Source organism: Alosa sapidissima, chromosome 13, assembly GCF_018492685.1.
Source record: "Alosa sapidissima isolate fAloSap1 chromosome 13, fAloSap1.pri, whole genome shotgun sequence".
Lineage (NCBI taxonomy): Eukaryota > Metazoa > Chordata > Actinopteri > Clupeiformes > Clupeidae > Alosa > Alosa sapidissima.
Window position 1 is genome coordinate 17198907 of NC_055969.1, and position 15037 is coordinate 17213943.

General features: G+C 39.8%; 2 protein-coding genes across 2 annotated transcripts in view; both read right to left on the reverse strand.

Moving 5' to 3' along the window:
- LOC121680844 (myosin heavy chain, fast skeletal muscle-like) overlaps nucleotides 1-13335 on the reverse strand; it is a 145389-nt gene extending 132054 nt beyond the window's left edge. The window contains exon 1 of the mRNA XM_042060393.1: nucleotides 13300-13335. The gene's annotated coding sequence lies outside the window, so the exon portion shown is untranslated. The remainder of the gene's footprint in view (nucleotides 1-13299) is intronic.
- On the reverse strand, nucleotides 333-11061 carry LOC121680933 (myosin heavy chain, fast skeletal muscle-like). Its single transcript, XM_042060534.1, has 38 exons — nucleotides 10846-11061; nucleotides 10595-10738; nucleotides 10352-10508; nucleotides 10223-10250; nucleotides 9748-9868; nucleotides 9567-9659; nucleotides 9133-9196; nucleotides 8950-9048; nucleotides 8767-8870; nucleotides 8547-8685; nucleotides 8009-8127; nucleotides 7700-7849; nucleotides 7435-7605; nucleotides 7045-7345; nucleotides 6820-6893; nucleotides 6647-6734; nucleotides 6441-6558; nucleotides 6219-6342; nucleotides 5980-6116; nucleotides 5426-5681; nucleotides 5072-5314; nucleotides 4803-4979; nucleotides 4568-4713; nucleotides 4366-4456; nucleotides 3898-4287; nucleotides 3498-3743; nucleotides 3206-3402; nucleotides 2912-3095; nucleotides 2604-2769; nucleotides 2327-2451; nucleotides 1929-2237; nucleotides 1603-1806; nucleotides 1381-1506; nucleotides 1128-1298; nucleotides 932-1036; nucleotides 755-850; nucleotides 529-660; nucleotides 333-437 (listed from the first exon to the last, which is right to left on the reverse strand). The coding sequence occupies exons 1-38, from the start codon at nucleotides 11047-11049 to the stop codon at nucleotides 417-419; spliced, it is 5820 nt and encodes a 1939-aa protein (XP_041916468.1). The 5' UTR covers nucleotides 11050-11061; the 3' UTR covers nucleotides 333-416.
- Nucleotides 13336-15037: the final 1702 nt, after the last annotated feature.

Here is a 15037-nt window from a genome sequence, read left to right on the forward strand (position 1 = left end):
ATTTCAACTTATTTTTCATTAGCTAGCTGGCGTATCAAGCTTTTTATAAGTGTTTGTGTGTATGTGTGTGGGGGGCGGGGGGGGGTTCTGGGATAGGTAAGTGAAATAATCCCGGCCAAATTATAAATAACTCCCTACATTTTCTTTACATTTTCCATGCAAATAAAACAATTCACTTAATATCCTACTGTTAAAGCAACAAATGAGAATAATTGGTATTTATACTCCTTGGCATCATGGATGGATTATAAGAGTTGTATGTATTTTCTGTTGCAGTGTTATACTTTTTGATGTAGCAAAGTTGATGGCATTAAAAAAGACATGACAAAATATTTGAATACGCAAATATTTTATTTGGTAGTGTGCATTGTTACAGAATTATTCATCCAAATGAAATTAACATGGAATCAGATGGTTTACTCAGCAGCCTCTTTGCCCTTTAAAAAGAAACAATACAAAAAAAATCAAGTTCACTAGACACCAAAAAACGATCAATCTTTAATAAATATATGAGAAACATTATCATACCTTGCCACCATCACGGCTCTTGGCCCTCAGCTTGTTGACCTGAGACTCAGCAATGTCAGCACGCTCCTCAGCCTCCTCCAGCTCATGCTGCACCTTCCTGAACTTGGACAGGTGGGTGTTGGCCTGCTCCTCCTGTTTGATATGAAATTGTAGTGCAATTAATGCAAAGAAACATTCAATGTACCATGAGATGCAAACCTCTGTAGCCTAAACAAAAATGACTCACAGCTTCCTCGGACTGTCTCTTGTAGGCCTTGACCTTCAGCTGCAGCTTGTCAACCAGATCCTGGAGTCTGTTGATGTTCTTCTTGTCCTCTTCAGTCTGAAAAGAAAAAGTGTGTCAAGAAAGAGAATATTCTTTGATTTTGCATGCATTTGTACACAAAGTGGAGAGATTTCTTACCTGGTAGGTGAGCTCCTTCACCCTCCTCTCGTATTTGCGGACTCCCTTGACTGCATCAACACCTCGTCTCTGTTCAGCCTCGACCTCACCCTCTAGCTCACGAACCTTAACATGGAAAATGTTGCAATTTCAGGCACTGAACCTTTTGTAGCTATGAGTTAAACATATGTTTTCATAATCATATTTGGCTGCCTACCCTGGACTCCAGTTTCTGGAGTTGTTTCTTGCCACCCTTCATGGCCAGATTCTCAGCCTCATCCAGGCGGTGCTGCAGATCCTTCACAGTGACCTCCAGGTTCTTCTTCATCCTCTCCAGATGAGAACTGGTGTCCTGCTCTTTCTTCAACTCCTCTGCCATCATTGCAGCCTAGATGATAAAATTGTGTATTTTAAATAGATGTATAGGTACTTCTGAATATAATGCTCCGGTTCTGAAGAAAAAAACATACATCAGTGATAGCTTTCTTGGCCTTGTCCTCAGCATTTCTAGCCTCCTGGACGATGTCATCAACCTCACTCTGGACCTGAACCAGGTCAGCCTCAAGCTTCTTCTTGGTGTTAATCAGACTTGTGTTCTAATTTGGAGAAACAGACAACCTCAGATGCAATTTTTAATGCTGGAACAGTTTGTTTAAAACATCAATTTGTGACAACTTGTGTTATTTTTTTACCTGGGAGTGCAAGAGGCCAACACGCTCACTGGCATCAACAAGCTCCTGTTCAGCCACTTTGCGGCCTCTCTCTGTCTGCTCCAGGGCAGCCCTGAGCTCCTCAATCTCAGCCACCATCAGGCCGTTCCTGCGCTCCACCATGGCAGCCTGCTCCTGCATGTCTTCCTGTCCTCGAACAGCATCATCAAGGTGCAACTGGGCATCCTGGAGGTTTTAAAAAGTATGTACACTACCTCAATATATGAAGCCTTGTTGCCATAATGTTTGGTGGCCAAATAAGAAAATACATGTAAAGTAATAAGTTACAAGGTTCTGTTATGGCTGACCTTGAGCTGACCCTGAATGGTCCTTAGGTGTTTCTGGGACTCAGCAGCCTGGCGGTTAGCATGGCTCAGCTGAACCTCCATCTCATTGAGGTCTCCCTCCATTTTCTTCTTGATTCTCAGGGCATCATTCCTGCTCCTGACCTCAGCATCCAGAGTGCTCTGCATGGAGTCAATCACCCTCTGGCTGTTCCTCTTGATCTGCTCCATCTCCTCATCCTTCTCTGCAAGTTTCCTGTCAACCTCACCCTTGACCTGGTTCAGCTCAAGCTGGACACGAAGAATCTTGGACTCCTCATGCTCAAGAGTTCCCTAAATGAGAAAATGAAGGATTTAAAATTATTATTTTTTTACTTTCTGAAAAGTCACTTGTTTTTAATAATGCCAGCCTGGATTTCTACCTCAGCTTCTTCAAGAGCAGTCTGAATCTCAGCCTTCTCAGTCTCAACTGTCTTCTTGGCCTTCTCCAGCTCATGAATGCTCTTTCCAGTCTCACCCAGCTGCTCAGTCAGGTCCGAGATCTCCTCTGCAGAAATACATTTAGAAGACTTAATTTAACACAAAGTCAATCCCTCTCAATATGCCATTGTTTTTTTTGTTTTAATACCAGAACATATATATCTTAGTTTCTCTTGACATGGTTTGATTGGGAAGTATTTCATGATCATCTTGACTTACGTTGGAGGTTCTTGTTTTCCCTCTTCAGAGTTTCCAACTGGTCAAGAGCCTCCTCATAGGAGTTCTTCATCTTGAACAGCTCAGTGCTGAGAGAACGGGCCTCTTTCTGGGCACCCTCCAGCTCAGCCTGACCCTCCTCGTACTTCTGCTTCCACTCTGCCAGAACCTTTGAAAAGTAGTTTGTATCTTTGATCATTCACATCAAATACACTGTTACCAACATCTCATTGTACATGTACAAATATTTCTCTGAGATTATTTTGTTTTACCTAAATGTCCATATCTAAACAGTGCTTTGGAGGTATTACCTTGTCAAAGTTCCTCTGCTTCTTGTCAAGATTGGCAGCCAGAGCGTTGGCTCTTTCTACATCAATCATGAGGTCCTCAACCTCACCCTGGAGTCTCTGTTTGGTCTTGTCCAGAGATGCACACTTGGAGTTGATAGCCTCAATTTGCTCCTCAGCCTCCTGCAGACGCTGGGCAAGTTTTTTCCTGATAAAGCATTATATTCAGATTAGACTTCATAGTTACCTTGGTTTTAGTACAAAATATAATAATTCACATTGCCATTCTATTTGTTTCTGTGCATGTTTGGTACATACTTGGACTCCTCAAGCTCTTCAGTGCGCTGGATGGCATCAGTTTCGTACTTAGTCCTCCACTGAGCAACCTCGCTGTTGGCCTTGGACATGCCACGCTGCAGTTCAGCTTTAGCCTCCTGCTCTTCCTCAAACTGCTCCCTCAGGAGGTCACAGTCATGGCGTGCAGACTGAACAGCATGGGCCAGGGCATTCTTGGCCTGTTTGTTACCAAGTAAGGATGTTTATAAAACCTTTCACATAAAATGATCCACATACTACAATTGTTTTTATTTCATGCACAGTATATCAGTACCTTGATTTCCTCTTCATTCAGTCTCTTCAGCTCCTCAATTTGCTGAGTGAAGGCCTGTTTGCTTCTGGTCAGCTGAGACACAAGAGCATCTTTCTCCTCAACCTGGCGGCCAAGCTCTCCATTTTCAGTCTGAAGTCTTGCTTTCTGAGCACTGAGGTCATTGTTCTGGCGAGCACTCTCATCGCTCTTGGCCTTGACTTCACCCAGTTGGTCCTCAAGGGTGCGGCACATCTTCTCCAGGTTGGACTGTTAGTGAACAATAATAATGAGACCAAATTGTAGTCAGAGATTCTGGAAAGATGAATGATAACAGATACTGTGACACTGTAACTGTGTACAATAGATTTAGATTTGAGGTATTCATATGCTAACCTTTGCTACTTGCATACATATCATTTACCTTAGTCTTAGCAACAGCCTCCATATTGCTGGAGAGGTCGTCAATCTCCATCTTGAATTCACTCTTCTCCTTCTCAAGCTTTTGCTTGACACGCTGGAGGTTGTCAATCTGCTCTCCCAGCTCAGCCACACTGTCTGCCTGCTTCTTGCGGAGAGCTGCAGCAGTGGCTTCATGCTGCAGGGTGGACTCCTCAAGGTCACGGCGCAGCTTCTGGAACTCAGCCTCACGCTTCTTGTTCATCTCAATTTGAGCAGCAGTGGCACCACCAGCCTCCTCAAGCCTCTCACTGATCTCCTCAAGTTCCCTGGAGAGATCAGCTCTCTGCTTCTCAACCTTGGCACGAGCTGCACGTTCAGCCTCAATCTCTTCCTCCAGTTCCTCAATGCGGGCCTGTTGGTTTTTGTAAAGGATTAGTGAGATTTAAAAAGATCAGACAAAGAATAAAAGCAGTATTTATGTAAAACAAACCTGAAGCTCCTTGATCTTCTTCTGAAGCTGAGCACCCAAGGATTGTTCATCCTCAATCTTGCTAAGAAGTTGGCTTGTTTCAAAGTCCTTCCTGTGTCATAGTAAAGTGAAATAATTGTCAATGACTAGTTACAGAAAAGGGTTGAGTGCTATTATGATTTAAAGTTTGCATATAGTGTTGCTAATTGGAATTCTTCATTACTTCTTCAGCTTCTCCTCAGACTGCTGCTTGTCGTTCTCCAGATCCATGATGTTCTCCTGGGACAACTTCAGGTCACCCTCAAGCTTTCTCTTAGTTCTCTCAAGGTCCATACGGAGCTTCTTTTCTTGCTCCAGGGAACCTTCAAGCTGCAGATTGAGTAACATTAAGTATTTAAGTATTTAAGTGGCACAATGATGTCCATACATTTCTTTTAACTCTCAGGTTGTAAACTCACATCATCCACTTGTTGTTCAAGCTTAGTCTTGGCCTTAGTCAGAGTGTTGACTTTGTCTTCCTCTGCCTGAAGATCATCAAGAGTCTGCTGGTGTGCCTCTTGGAGGGCTTTCTTCTCCTTTGTCAGCTTACCAATGGACTCATCCTGAGCGGCCATCTCCTCTGTCAGGTTCTTGACCTGCACATAGAAAGTTTTATATCAGTATCTATTGAACTTTATAAAGACTTCTTGGCACATACACAGTATTCTGTTTTTTTAAGAATGCAAACCTTGTTCTCGGTGGCATGTTTCTCCTTCTCCACTTTGGCCAAAGTCAGCTCCAAATCATCAATGTCCTTCTTGAGCTCAGAGCACTCATCCTCCAATTTCCTCTTCTTGGCAGTCAGCTCAGCATTGATTTCCTCTTCATCCTCCAATCTTTCGGTTGTCTCTTTGAGTTTGGCCTCAAGCTGGATCTTACTTTTGATGAGACCCTCACACCTCTCCTCAGCATCATTGAGACCCTCATTTCCCTATTGTAAATATAAGATGGAAGCATGACATCTGATTTGTATTGAAAACACAATGCTGAAACTGGGTAGTGGTATGATTGTGAATATTGAAATGGTACAATATACACTTACAGATGCCACTTGCAGCGCCAGGTCATTTCTCTCTTGCACCAGAGACACCATCTTCTCCTCAAGCTCCTTCTTCCTGGCCTCTACCTTGGCATGGACTTCTTTGAGTTTTCCATGCTCCTCCTTCAGGTTGGCCAATTCCTTTTCAGTTTCAGCACTCTGCAGCAGAGGCTTGATCTTGTAGTAAACCTTCATCCATGGCCAGGTCTTGACACTCATGAATGACCGTATATTGTACTGGATGGTGAAGATTGCTTCTCTGTAAAAGGTAAATGGTTTGAAAACACCTGGGTCAGTTGATTGTCAAATAATGACAGTGACCAGTCCCATCTTTGATACACTTACGTTTGTATTAAAGATGGGAATGGGAATGATCTTAGTTATAGCTTTCCAAATTCAGAAAATGATGCCTTATGTTATATTTCCATTAACAATTTATAAGAGACTCATTATTCTTTTAACCAAACCTATTACAGTGAATTAAAAAAAAACTGTGATGCTATATTTCATGTCAGATTATTTTTTAACATGATTACACCAAATACATCATACATTACCTCCTTTCCATCATCTTGACAAACTCCTTCCTCATCAGGTATGCACGGCAGAGAGCCTGAGTCATTGTGACCAGGGAAGCCAGTTTTTCATCTCGCATCTCCTCAAGGTCACCCAGCAGACCAGCTTTGAAGAACACCTGAGGGATGAATGAAAATATAAGCATCTATTTGACACAGAAAAAGCTGTGCTTTAGTTTACTCATGAGATATAGATAATAGATTGCATGAAACCTATCTACCTTTGTGTGTCCAAACATGTATTGCGTGTGATCAACATCAATAGATCCCAAAAGCTTCTCAGAAGCCTTCTTGTTATCAATGAACTGGCCGTCAGGGATGACACTGGCATTCAGCACTTTGTATCTGGATAGAATAAATAAATGTTCATATGGAGCATTACTTTTCCGTCTCTACAGGGCAGTATTGAATATATGTAATACTTCATTGGCTTTCTACTCTACCTCTGCTTGAAGTCAGCATAGAGGATTCTGCTTGGGAAACCCTTTCTGCAGATTCTGATACCCTCCAGCACACCATTGCACCTGAGCTGGTGGATGACCAGGAAGTTCTGCATATAACCTGTGAAATACATGTCATGAGATCTTCTATTCTCAATGTAATACATGAATAATACACACATCTTTATTGACTACCAAATGCCCTTTACCTGGTTTCTTAATTTCATTTGGAATCAGACAACGCACAAAGTGGGGATGGGTGCTCCTCAAGTTGGTCATCAGTTTGCCCAAGTTCTCCTGTTGGGATAAGAAAGCTATTAAAACATCCCCTCACCTTTCTTTAGGATGATTGATGTGTTTGTTATTGGTTTAATATACATACCCTGAACTGTGATGACACTGTTTGCATGGAGCCACCCTTCTTCTTACCACCCTTCTTAGCGCCACCAGCAGGCTCTGTTGAAATACAAACAGGTGAAAAAATTGACAGTTGAGTAACATGCACAGAAAGTTTATAGACTGGATATAGAGCTCAATAGTCCTGGAAGTAAGAATTCAATACACTGTTGAGCCTATTCCTGTATTGGCTTATGTAGATTTTTGTTACCTTCAACAACAGGTGGGTACAGGACAGGCAGGAGTTTAACTCCCGACTTCTGGTACAGCTGTATAACAGAATCGTTCAGTGGATCCTTGTTCTTGTCCAGCCACCCAGAAACATTGTAGTCCACAGTGCCGGCATAATGCACCAGGGAGAAGTGGGCCTCAGCCTTGCCTTTAGCAGGCTTGGGCTTCTCAAAGGCCTTATTTTTGCCAAGATGCTGGTCATACAGCTTGTTCTTGAAAGTGGTGTCAGAGGCCTTGGGGAACATGCACTCCTCTTCAAGAATGGCAAAGATTCCCATAGGCTGTTGGAAAAATGAGCTTAGTTTTAAAAGTGAATATTATAAAACAATACAAATCTAGCACCAGGCTCATTTGACTGATTAAAACTGACCTTCTCAATGAGCTCAATGCAAGCGGCTAAGTCCATGCCGAAGTCAATGAAATCCCATACAATGCCATCTTTCTTGTACTCCTCTTGCTCCAGAACGAACATGGTGTGGTTGAAGAACTGTTGCAGTTTCTCATTGGTGAAGTTGATGCACAGCTGTTCCATGCTGTTGTACTGTGATTGAAAAATAGTTTGTAATATGAATGCCCCCTACTGAAATTATTCTACATTGTGGTGTGAGTGAAAAATGGTGTTAACTTATGCTTACATCAAAAATCTCAAAGCCAGCAATATCCAGCACACCGATATAGAACTGCCTTGGCTGTTTAGTGTCCAGCATCTGGTTTATACGGATGACCATCCACAAGAACATCCTCTCATAGATGGACTTGGACAAGGCCGACACTGCGTTATTGACCTGAAACAGAATATTCAAGCAGTGGTCATCCTATGCTCAGAGATCAAAAAGTAAAATGCTTATAGATAAAAGCAGGTCAGTTTACTACTAGTAATTCCGTCCAAATATTTCCAAATGGTTTGCGATCTTAAGTGAACTTTTTAGTGACTAAAATAATACCTGTGGCACAGTCTGACCCTTGGTGACATACTCATTTCCGACTTTCACTCTTGGGTAGCACAAAGCCTTCAGCATGTCAGCGGAGTTCAGGCCCAGGAGGTATGCGACTTTGTCAGCACCTTAACAAAGTGCAACAGTGAAGCATTTTGGTGGTTTGAAATTTATAGCAACCAATTTCATACTCCACACTCTAAACAAATTTGGGACAAGTTTGTCCACCTCAATCTCCTCCCTAAATCAAAACATTTGTTGAGATAGTGTTAGGTTAAAGGCTATATGTCTCACATAAAAACAGAAAGGTATCTGAGTGACCATTGATTTGTAAATGTTTGTCTTTAAATGAAGATAGATAATTTCTTAATCCAGAGGGAAATTTAGAATATGAATATACATGAATATTCCAGATAGGCATGTGTTTACTAGATATCAGTCATACAGTATTTAACTTTAATTTAACATAATAAAATTACCTCAATAACTAAGAGTACCTTGTAGTTATTACTAGAACTGACTGATTCAGTATAATGTTGTAACCTACTCTCAGTGCCATCAGGCTCAGCCTGCTCCTCGCGCTGCTTCTGTTTGAACGCCATGTTGCCATGATGGAGCACAGCACCAGTCAGCTTATAAATGGTGACTTTCTCCTCTCCAGTGAAACCCAAGATGTCAATGGCATCCTAGAATGGTGAATTATTTGATTATTTTAAAGCTATCTTCAAGAAATTGAAGAGGGAAAAACACATTATTGGAAGGCTTACATCTGTGGCATCCAACTCCTCTTTGTCATTAATGCTCGCCACAGTGATCTGACCCTGACTGCACATTGGGAAGTCATAGGGGTTGGATGTGATGAGGGACATTTCTGTTGGGATTAAAAAATTAGTTTACAAATTCAGAATTACATGTATTGATTGAACGTTTGGTAAAATTATTAACCTTACCTATAATTTCAGGCTTGTGGTTGGTCATCATCTGGAAGAAGATGTGGTAGCCTCTCTCATCAGGAAGCTGGAATGTCACTCTAGACTTCTCCAGCAGGTCTTTTTACGCAGGGAAGGATGTATTTTCATTTGATACATTGAAGGCAATAAAAGAACATTTCTACTGGGAACAATTATACTTACAAGTCTCAATATCAGCACTAGCCAGTTTTCCAGTTGTGGCAAAGTGAATTCTGATGAATTTTCCCTGTTTGAGATTAAATTTTGACATAAATGTATTCATTTAGCTCATACCTTTAACCAAAGCAGGTTACACATGAGGAAAATATTCAGTATTTAATATTATTAATATATAATATTAGTATTCAATAAATATTCAAATATTCAGAAATAGATCTAAGAGTAACAATAAATACTGCCTTTACTAACACAAAAAGCAAAATATGATAGTGTAGATGTTTAGACATTGGAGGATGTTTATCATAAGACATGCTAATAGATATAAAACAAAGTGCATGATACGTTTGATTTTAAAGAAAAACCCTAAAACGTCGATTCTATCTAAAATCAAAACAAAAAAAAAACATGTAAGAGATTAGATTAGAAACTAAACTTACAAAACGTGAAGAGTTGTCATTCCTCACAGTCTTGGCATTACCATAAGCCTCCAGCAGTGGGTTGGCAGCAATAATCTGGTCTTCAAGAGAGCCCTGCAAGTCAATAGATATATTGTTATTGAAGTTAATGTCTGTGTTGCTATGTGATAATTAGCCTATAAATATGTAAGGGGTCCTCTACCTTAATTTTTCCACTGCTGCCGGCTGATGCCTCTGACTTCTTCCCACTAGACACTGCAATTGTTGCAAAGTACTGGATGACACGTTTGGTGTTTACAGTCTTGCCAGCACCAGATTCTCCGCTGTATTAAACAGAAGATATTGCAACTTTTTACATCACAATTACAAGTCAAGTTTATTTATATAGCGCATTTCATACACAGAGCTCATTCAATGTGCTTTACATACAGTAAACAAAAGCAAACAGTAACAACAAATAAAAGCATGGAAGGGCAATAGTCAAAGAATAGTTCAAAAAGTAAAGATCATAATAAAAAAAGAAACAACAATTAAAAAGACAGAATAATTTTCAAGGCAGATTCAGAATTTGTAACTCAGTGCAGTTACAAAGTGTAACAGAAGAGTATACAGAAGATAATGTAAAGGTTTAGCCTTTTAATAATGTAAAAAGTTTTAAGGGATGCATGGACACTTACGTGATCAGGACAGACTGATTCTCTCTGTCTGTGAGGCAAAACACAAATTGACATGAATGGTTCATTTTACATAAATGAATCAAATATATAATGTATTATTCAGTGATTGATTTAAAACTGAAAGCATACCTTGGAGCATGAATTGAAATGCGTTGTCAGAGACAGAGAAGATGTGGGGTGGGGCCTCCACACGCTTCTTGCCTCTGTAGGCATCCACCACTTCCTGATCGTATACTGGGAGCCACTTGTAGGGGTTCACAGTGACACAGAAAAGTCCAGAGTAGGTCTAGAATGAAGAAATAAAGAAGATTGTTTTTTCAGCTTTTCAAATGAATTTTATTTTCTTAATTTGTTTAAAAGTGTAATGCTTACATAGATCATCCATGCTGCATAACGCTCTTTGAGGTTATACAGGACAGAGGCTTCATTGAGGTGGGTCATCATGGCCATGTCCTCAATTTTGTCGTATTTGGGAGGATTTAAGGGGAAGATTTCGTCTTCCTTCACTGTCTTTTCCTAAAACCAATGTAGAAAACAGCTTTAACAAAGAGATGTATTCAATAAACTTTCTGTGAAAATGTAATTTTAAATTCAGAACAATTTCAACAGCCTTGCTAAAGTACCTCCTTGGTTTCAAGTGTTTCAACAACAACTTTGCCACCTTCCTTCTTTTTAATTGTACCCTTGACGTACAACTCCTCTTTATCAACCACAAAGCAAGCAGTTTTTGCATCAAAGGGCCTGGTTTGGGCCTCAAGTCTCTCCCTCTCAGGCTTACGAAGGTAGATGGCAGCTGCGCCATACGCAGCCATATCACCGTCCCCCATTGTTGCTGGTTACTGCATTAATCATAAACATGAAGAGCAGACAGTTTTCAACATACAATGGTTTTCATAATCAGACATGTACAGACACGGTACTGTAAATAAAGTGATTGACAGTCATTAGTGGACAAAACATGTACAGTTCATCAGCTCATACTGTAGGTTTACATACCCTGTACATACTGTATGCTAATGTTGACTAAAAAGAGGAATAAAAAATAATATTTTGAAAAATTGATCTTAATGCCTTAATAAAAAATCTTTAAGGACACCAATTTTCTTTGTGAATGAATAATGTATCGTATATTAATAAATGTTCTTCCTTCAAAGACAGGGGCCGTATACATACACCTATGTTAAATAGAGTCAGGCAGACGTTTTATTTCTAAAGGCCAGTTATTTCATGGATCCAGGATATGAATCCTGATAAAGTTCCCTTGGCCTTTGGAATTAAATTAGCCCCACATCATCATATACCCTTCATCATATGATCGGTATGGTTTTATTTCAGTTAGCCTAATAGCTGGTTTGATTTGCACTGAGAGATCTTATGGAGTACTCCATGCCAATCGTGAAATATGGTGAAGGGTATGTGATGATGTGGGGCTATTTTAATTGTGAAGGCCTTAAAGTCATAAATAGTGACTTCAGCAGATAAGTATAAGTATATATACTCTTTTGATCCCTTGAGGGAAATTTGGTCTCTGCATTTATCCCAATCCGTGAATTAGTGAAACACACTCAGCACACAGTGAACACACAGTCAGGTGAAGCACACACTAATCCCGGCACAGTGAGCTGCCTGCAACAACAGCGGCGCTCGGGGAGCAGTGTGAGTGGTTAGGTGCCTTGCTCAAGGGCACTTCAGCCGCTTTCTACTGGTCGGGGTTCAAACCGGCAACCCTCCGGTCACAAGTCCGAAGCGCTAACCAGTAGGCCACGGCTGCCCCTCTAGATCTAGGCAGTCCTGTTTTGTATATCCAAGGCCATCACGAGTAATGTTATCTTACTCATTTACTCCTTTCTCAATGAATATTTATGTTGTTTTATAACACAATAATTGAAATAATTCTGTCTAAAACAACTAGTTCAAATACTTTTTCAGTAGCCTTTTTCTGTCGCAATTTGACGCATTGGATGACTGTTCTCGCCTCAGGTTGTATCCGTGTTGGTTGTTTTTTTCTTTCTTATTAATAGCCTGATGAAATTTAGACATATCGTTAAAAAAAACCCAGAAGATCTCCGTTAAGATCTCCAACATTTTCGTTAGTTTAGCCTAACAATTCTAAATGCACCTTGCGCAATTGGCCGCGGGCGTACCAGGAGGTCCTAATCAAATCAGACCAGGTAGGCTCAATTCCACTCTCTCTATGAAGCTGCACAATGAAGTTTAAACATGTCATAGCCTTATTATCCTATTGAAGCCTAAATGTTTGATCAATTTCCTTTAGACCAGTCGTTCAAATTAATTTGCGACTGGCCACCAATGCGCAGGCATTTTCTTGACACCTGCAGAACTTGGCAATTGAGTCAACTTTTACCAGAGTTTAATGTCATATCACTTCAAAAGGACTAAGAGTCTATGCAGTTCAAACGTATGATAAAATAGTCCACACCAAGTGAGGCAATATAGCCCAAAGCTGTTGGAGGGACCAGGTTTGCATGGCTCCCAGCGGCTGGTTATATTTCATCCCTTCAAGCCCAGCTACTTAGGCAAAAAATATAGGCCATCAGACATCAGCCTACTATTATAAACAAAATAGCCTGGTGTAAACTATATCGTTTTAATTTCAGGTCCTAAATAATGGTAGGGATTGACTGGCCTAGAAATCTACTGTGCGGGAGCAAGTCTGAGAAGTAGGCCTATCGCACACGAAACTTGGCAGCAGTTCCCCCTCCGCTAGTTCAGATCAGACAATGCAACGTCAATTAATCATTCAGCAGACATTCAAAAATGTATGCCACACCAGCAGACTGCAGCTGCCAGATCAATCCAGGATCCTTTGGGTCAGAGCACCCCCCCCCCCCCCCCCCCCCACACACACACACACACATAGACATAGGCATATTGGACACAATCTGCAGATTGATTATGTCTATACAAATAAGACCTTGAAAGGAGGTATACCTGTGTTGTAGCAATAACCAGTAAATGCCCCCTAAAAGATTTACTTCACTAGAATGCAAATAGCTTGTTTTAATCATTTAGCTGTTCAGATAAATCACATGTGTTGTAGATAAGATGTACCTTACCTTTTCCTCCCAAAAGAAGATGAAATTTCCACAGTTGTTATGAGTATCTAAAAATGATAAAACACATACAAAGACAAGGATATTAGTATATCATATATTTAATGTAGTAATCTTAAGTGTATTAGTTTCCACCTCTTTTCTGTGTCTGTGAAAGACTTACTGTGCACTGGAACCCCCCTGCAGTCCTCCCATACTCCCAGCAGGTCCTTATATTGGCTGCATTCTGTCAACTAAGCAGAGCTCTAATAAGGCAAGGTGTGTTTGGTTCTATTTAAAGGTTTTGCGACTCACTTTGTGAAATTATTTACTTTGTGTGTATTTTAACCAATTTATTTATGGGATGTATAAGAATTAGAAAGTTGAAAAAAATATTTGATATCTGGACATGCTCTTTATAGTAAAATATGTGGCTTTTTTTAAATAAGCAGAAAAAAAATGGAATAAGAAGTTAATAGATGTGGCACATTGAGCAATGTTACAACAACAACATAGTATAGAACAGTTGACCTATACTTTGTGTGATACAAATGCAATTGTTATCAAAAAACCTAATTAAATAAAGGGTAATGCCTGCCCCATAAGTCTGTTCATTTGTACTTTTAGATAGATAGATAGATAGATAGACAGATAGATAGATAGATAGATACTTTATCTATCTATCAATACCTTATTGATCCCCAAGGGGAAATTCAAGCTGAGGCTGAGGGCTTGCTTGTCAATTTGTGTGGTGACTTGAGTTCTCAGTGGTTTGTAAATATCAGTTTACTAAAGGTTGTTTCCCTTAGATTTGTGGGCTTCCTGAAATGCATGGCATGTAATTAATATGTCCTTCAAATATGAATGTGCTGTATTCTATGCCCACCACACATGTATTCATATATGTAGCATGTGTCACTGATAGAACAAGTAAATATTAGGGCAGCATTTCAAAAGTGAAGTGCACCGCAGTTTTATGATGTTTTATGGTGTTCATTGACAAAGTTGTTGTTCTCTAGATGCCTGGACACATTGCATTACCAAAAGTATAAAATAGACACAACTGTAAAGAAATCAAAGCTTAAAAGTAGATATCACAAGTCATAAGAAGTAATACTTTCTTATGTATTCTTCCTTAACCTTGTGACACTATATAAATACAAACAGTGACACTATATACATATTAATTAGGCACCTCAATCATATACCATGGGTTATGTTATTAACCCCTGATATCTGAATGAGGCCTCTCAGTCAAATAAAACAGGTCATGATGTGATGTGGTAATCATGCTTTGCAATTGCAAGATACCTTAATAAATATGTTGATGGTTATGTCATATTTGTAAATCTAAATCTGTCCATTTATTTCCCCAAAATCCGCCAGGAGTCATCTTTTAAAGGGGTTATTTTTCTGAGCCCATCACTGTTTAAGGGGTTTGTGTACTGTGACAAGTCAGTGATAATTTCCTTTAAACTTTACCTCCCACCTTCAATTCATTCTGACTATTCATACTTTTGACATTCATTGACTTTCAGAATGTTGGATTTGTTTATTTGGCGTCTCATTAAGTTTATGATGGGTAATAAATGTTGTTATGCTTCCAGCTGAGCACTTGAAATATCTCAATAAATTATCACCCCTCAGAGGTATTTCCATGGACTAATATCTCTAGATTCTTGAAATATTTTTTTAGAACATAGAGAGAACAAGCTTATGTAAAAACATCAGGAATGTGTTTACAAGTATTTGTATTTCTTAC

Excerpts from the sequence above, each read along its gene's own strand:
- LOC121680933 (XM_042060534.1), bottom strand. The coding sequence starts at position 11,049 with ATGGGGGACGGTGATATGGCTGCGTATGGCGCAGCTGCCATCTACCTT. Across the intron at positions 9,049-9,132 it reads TAGTGCTGATATTGAGACTT|ACCTGCTGGAGAAGTCTAGA; the intron begins GTAAGTATAATT and ends CTGCGTAAAAAG. Across the intron at positions 6,894-7,044 it reads GTACCCACCTGTTGTTGAAG|AGCCTGCTGGTGGCGCTAAG; the intron begins GTAACAAAAATC and ends GTATTTCAACAG.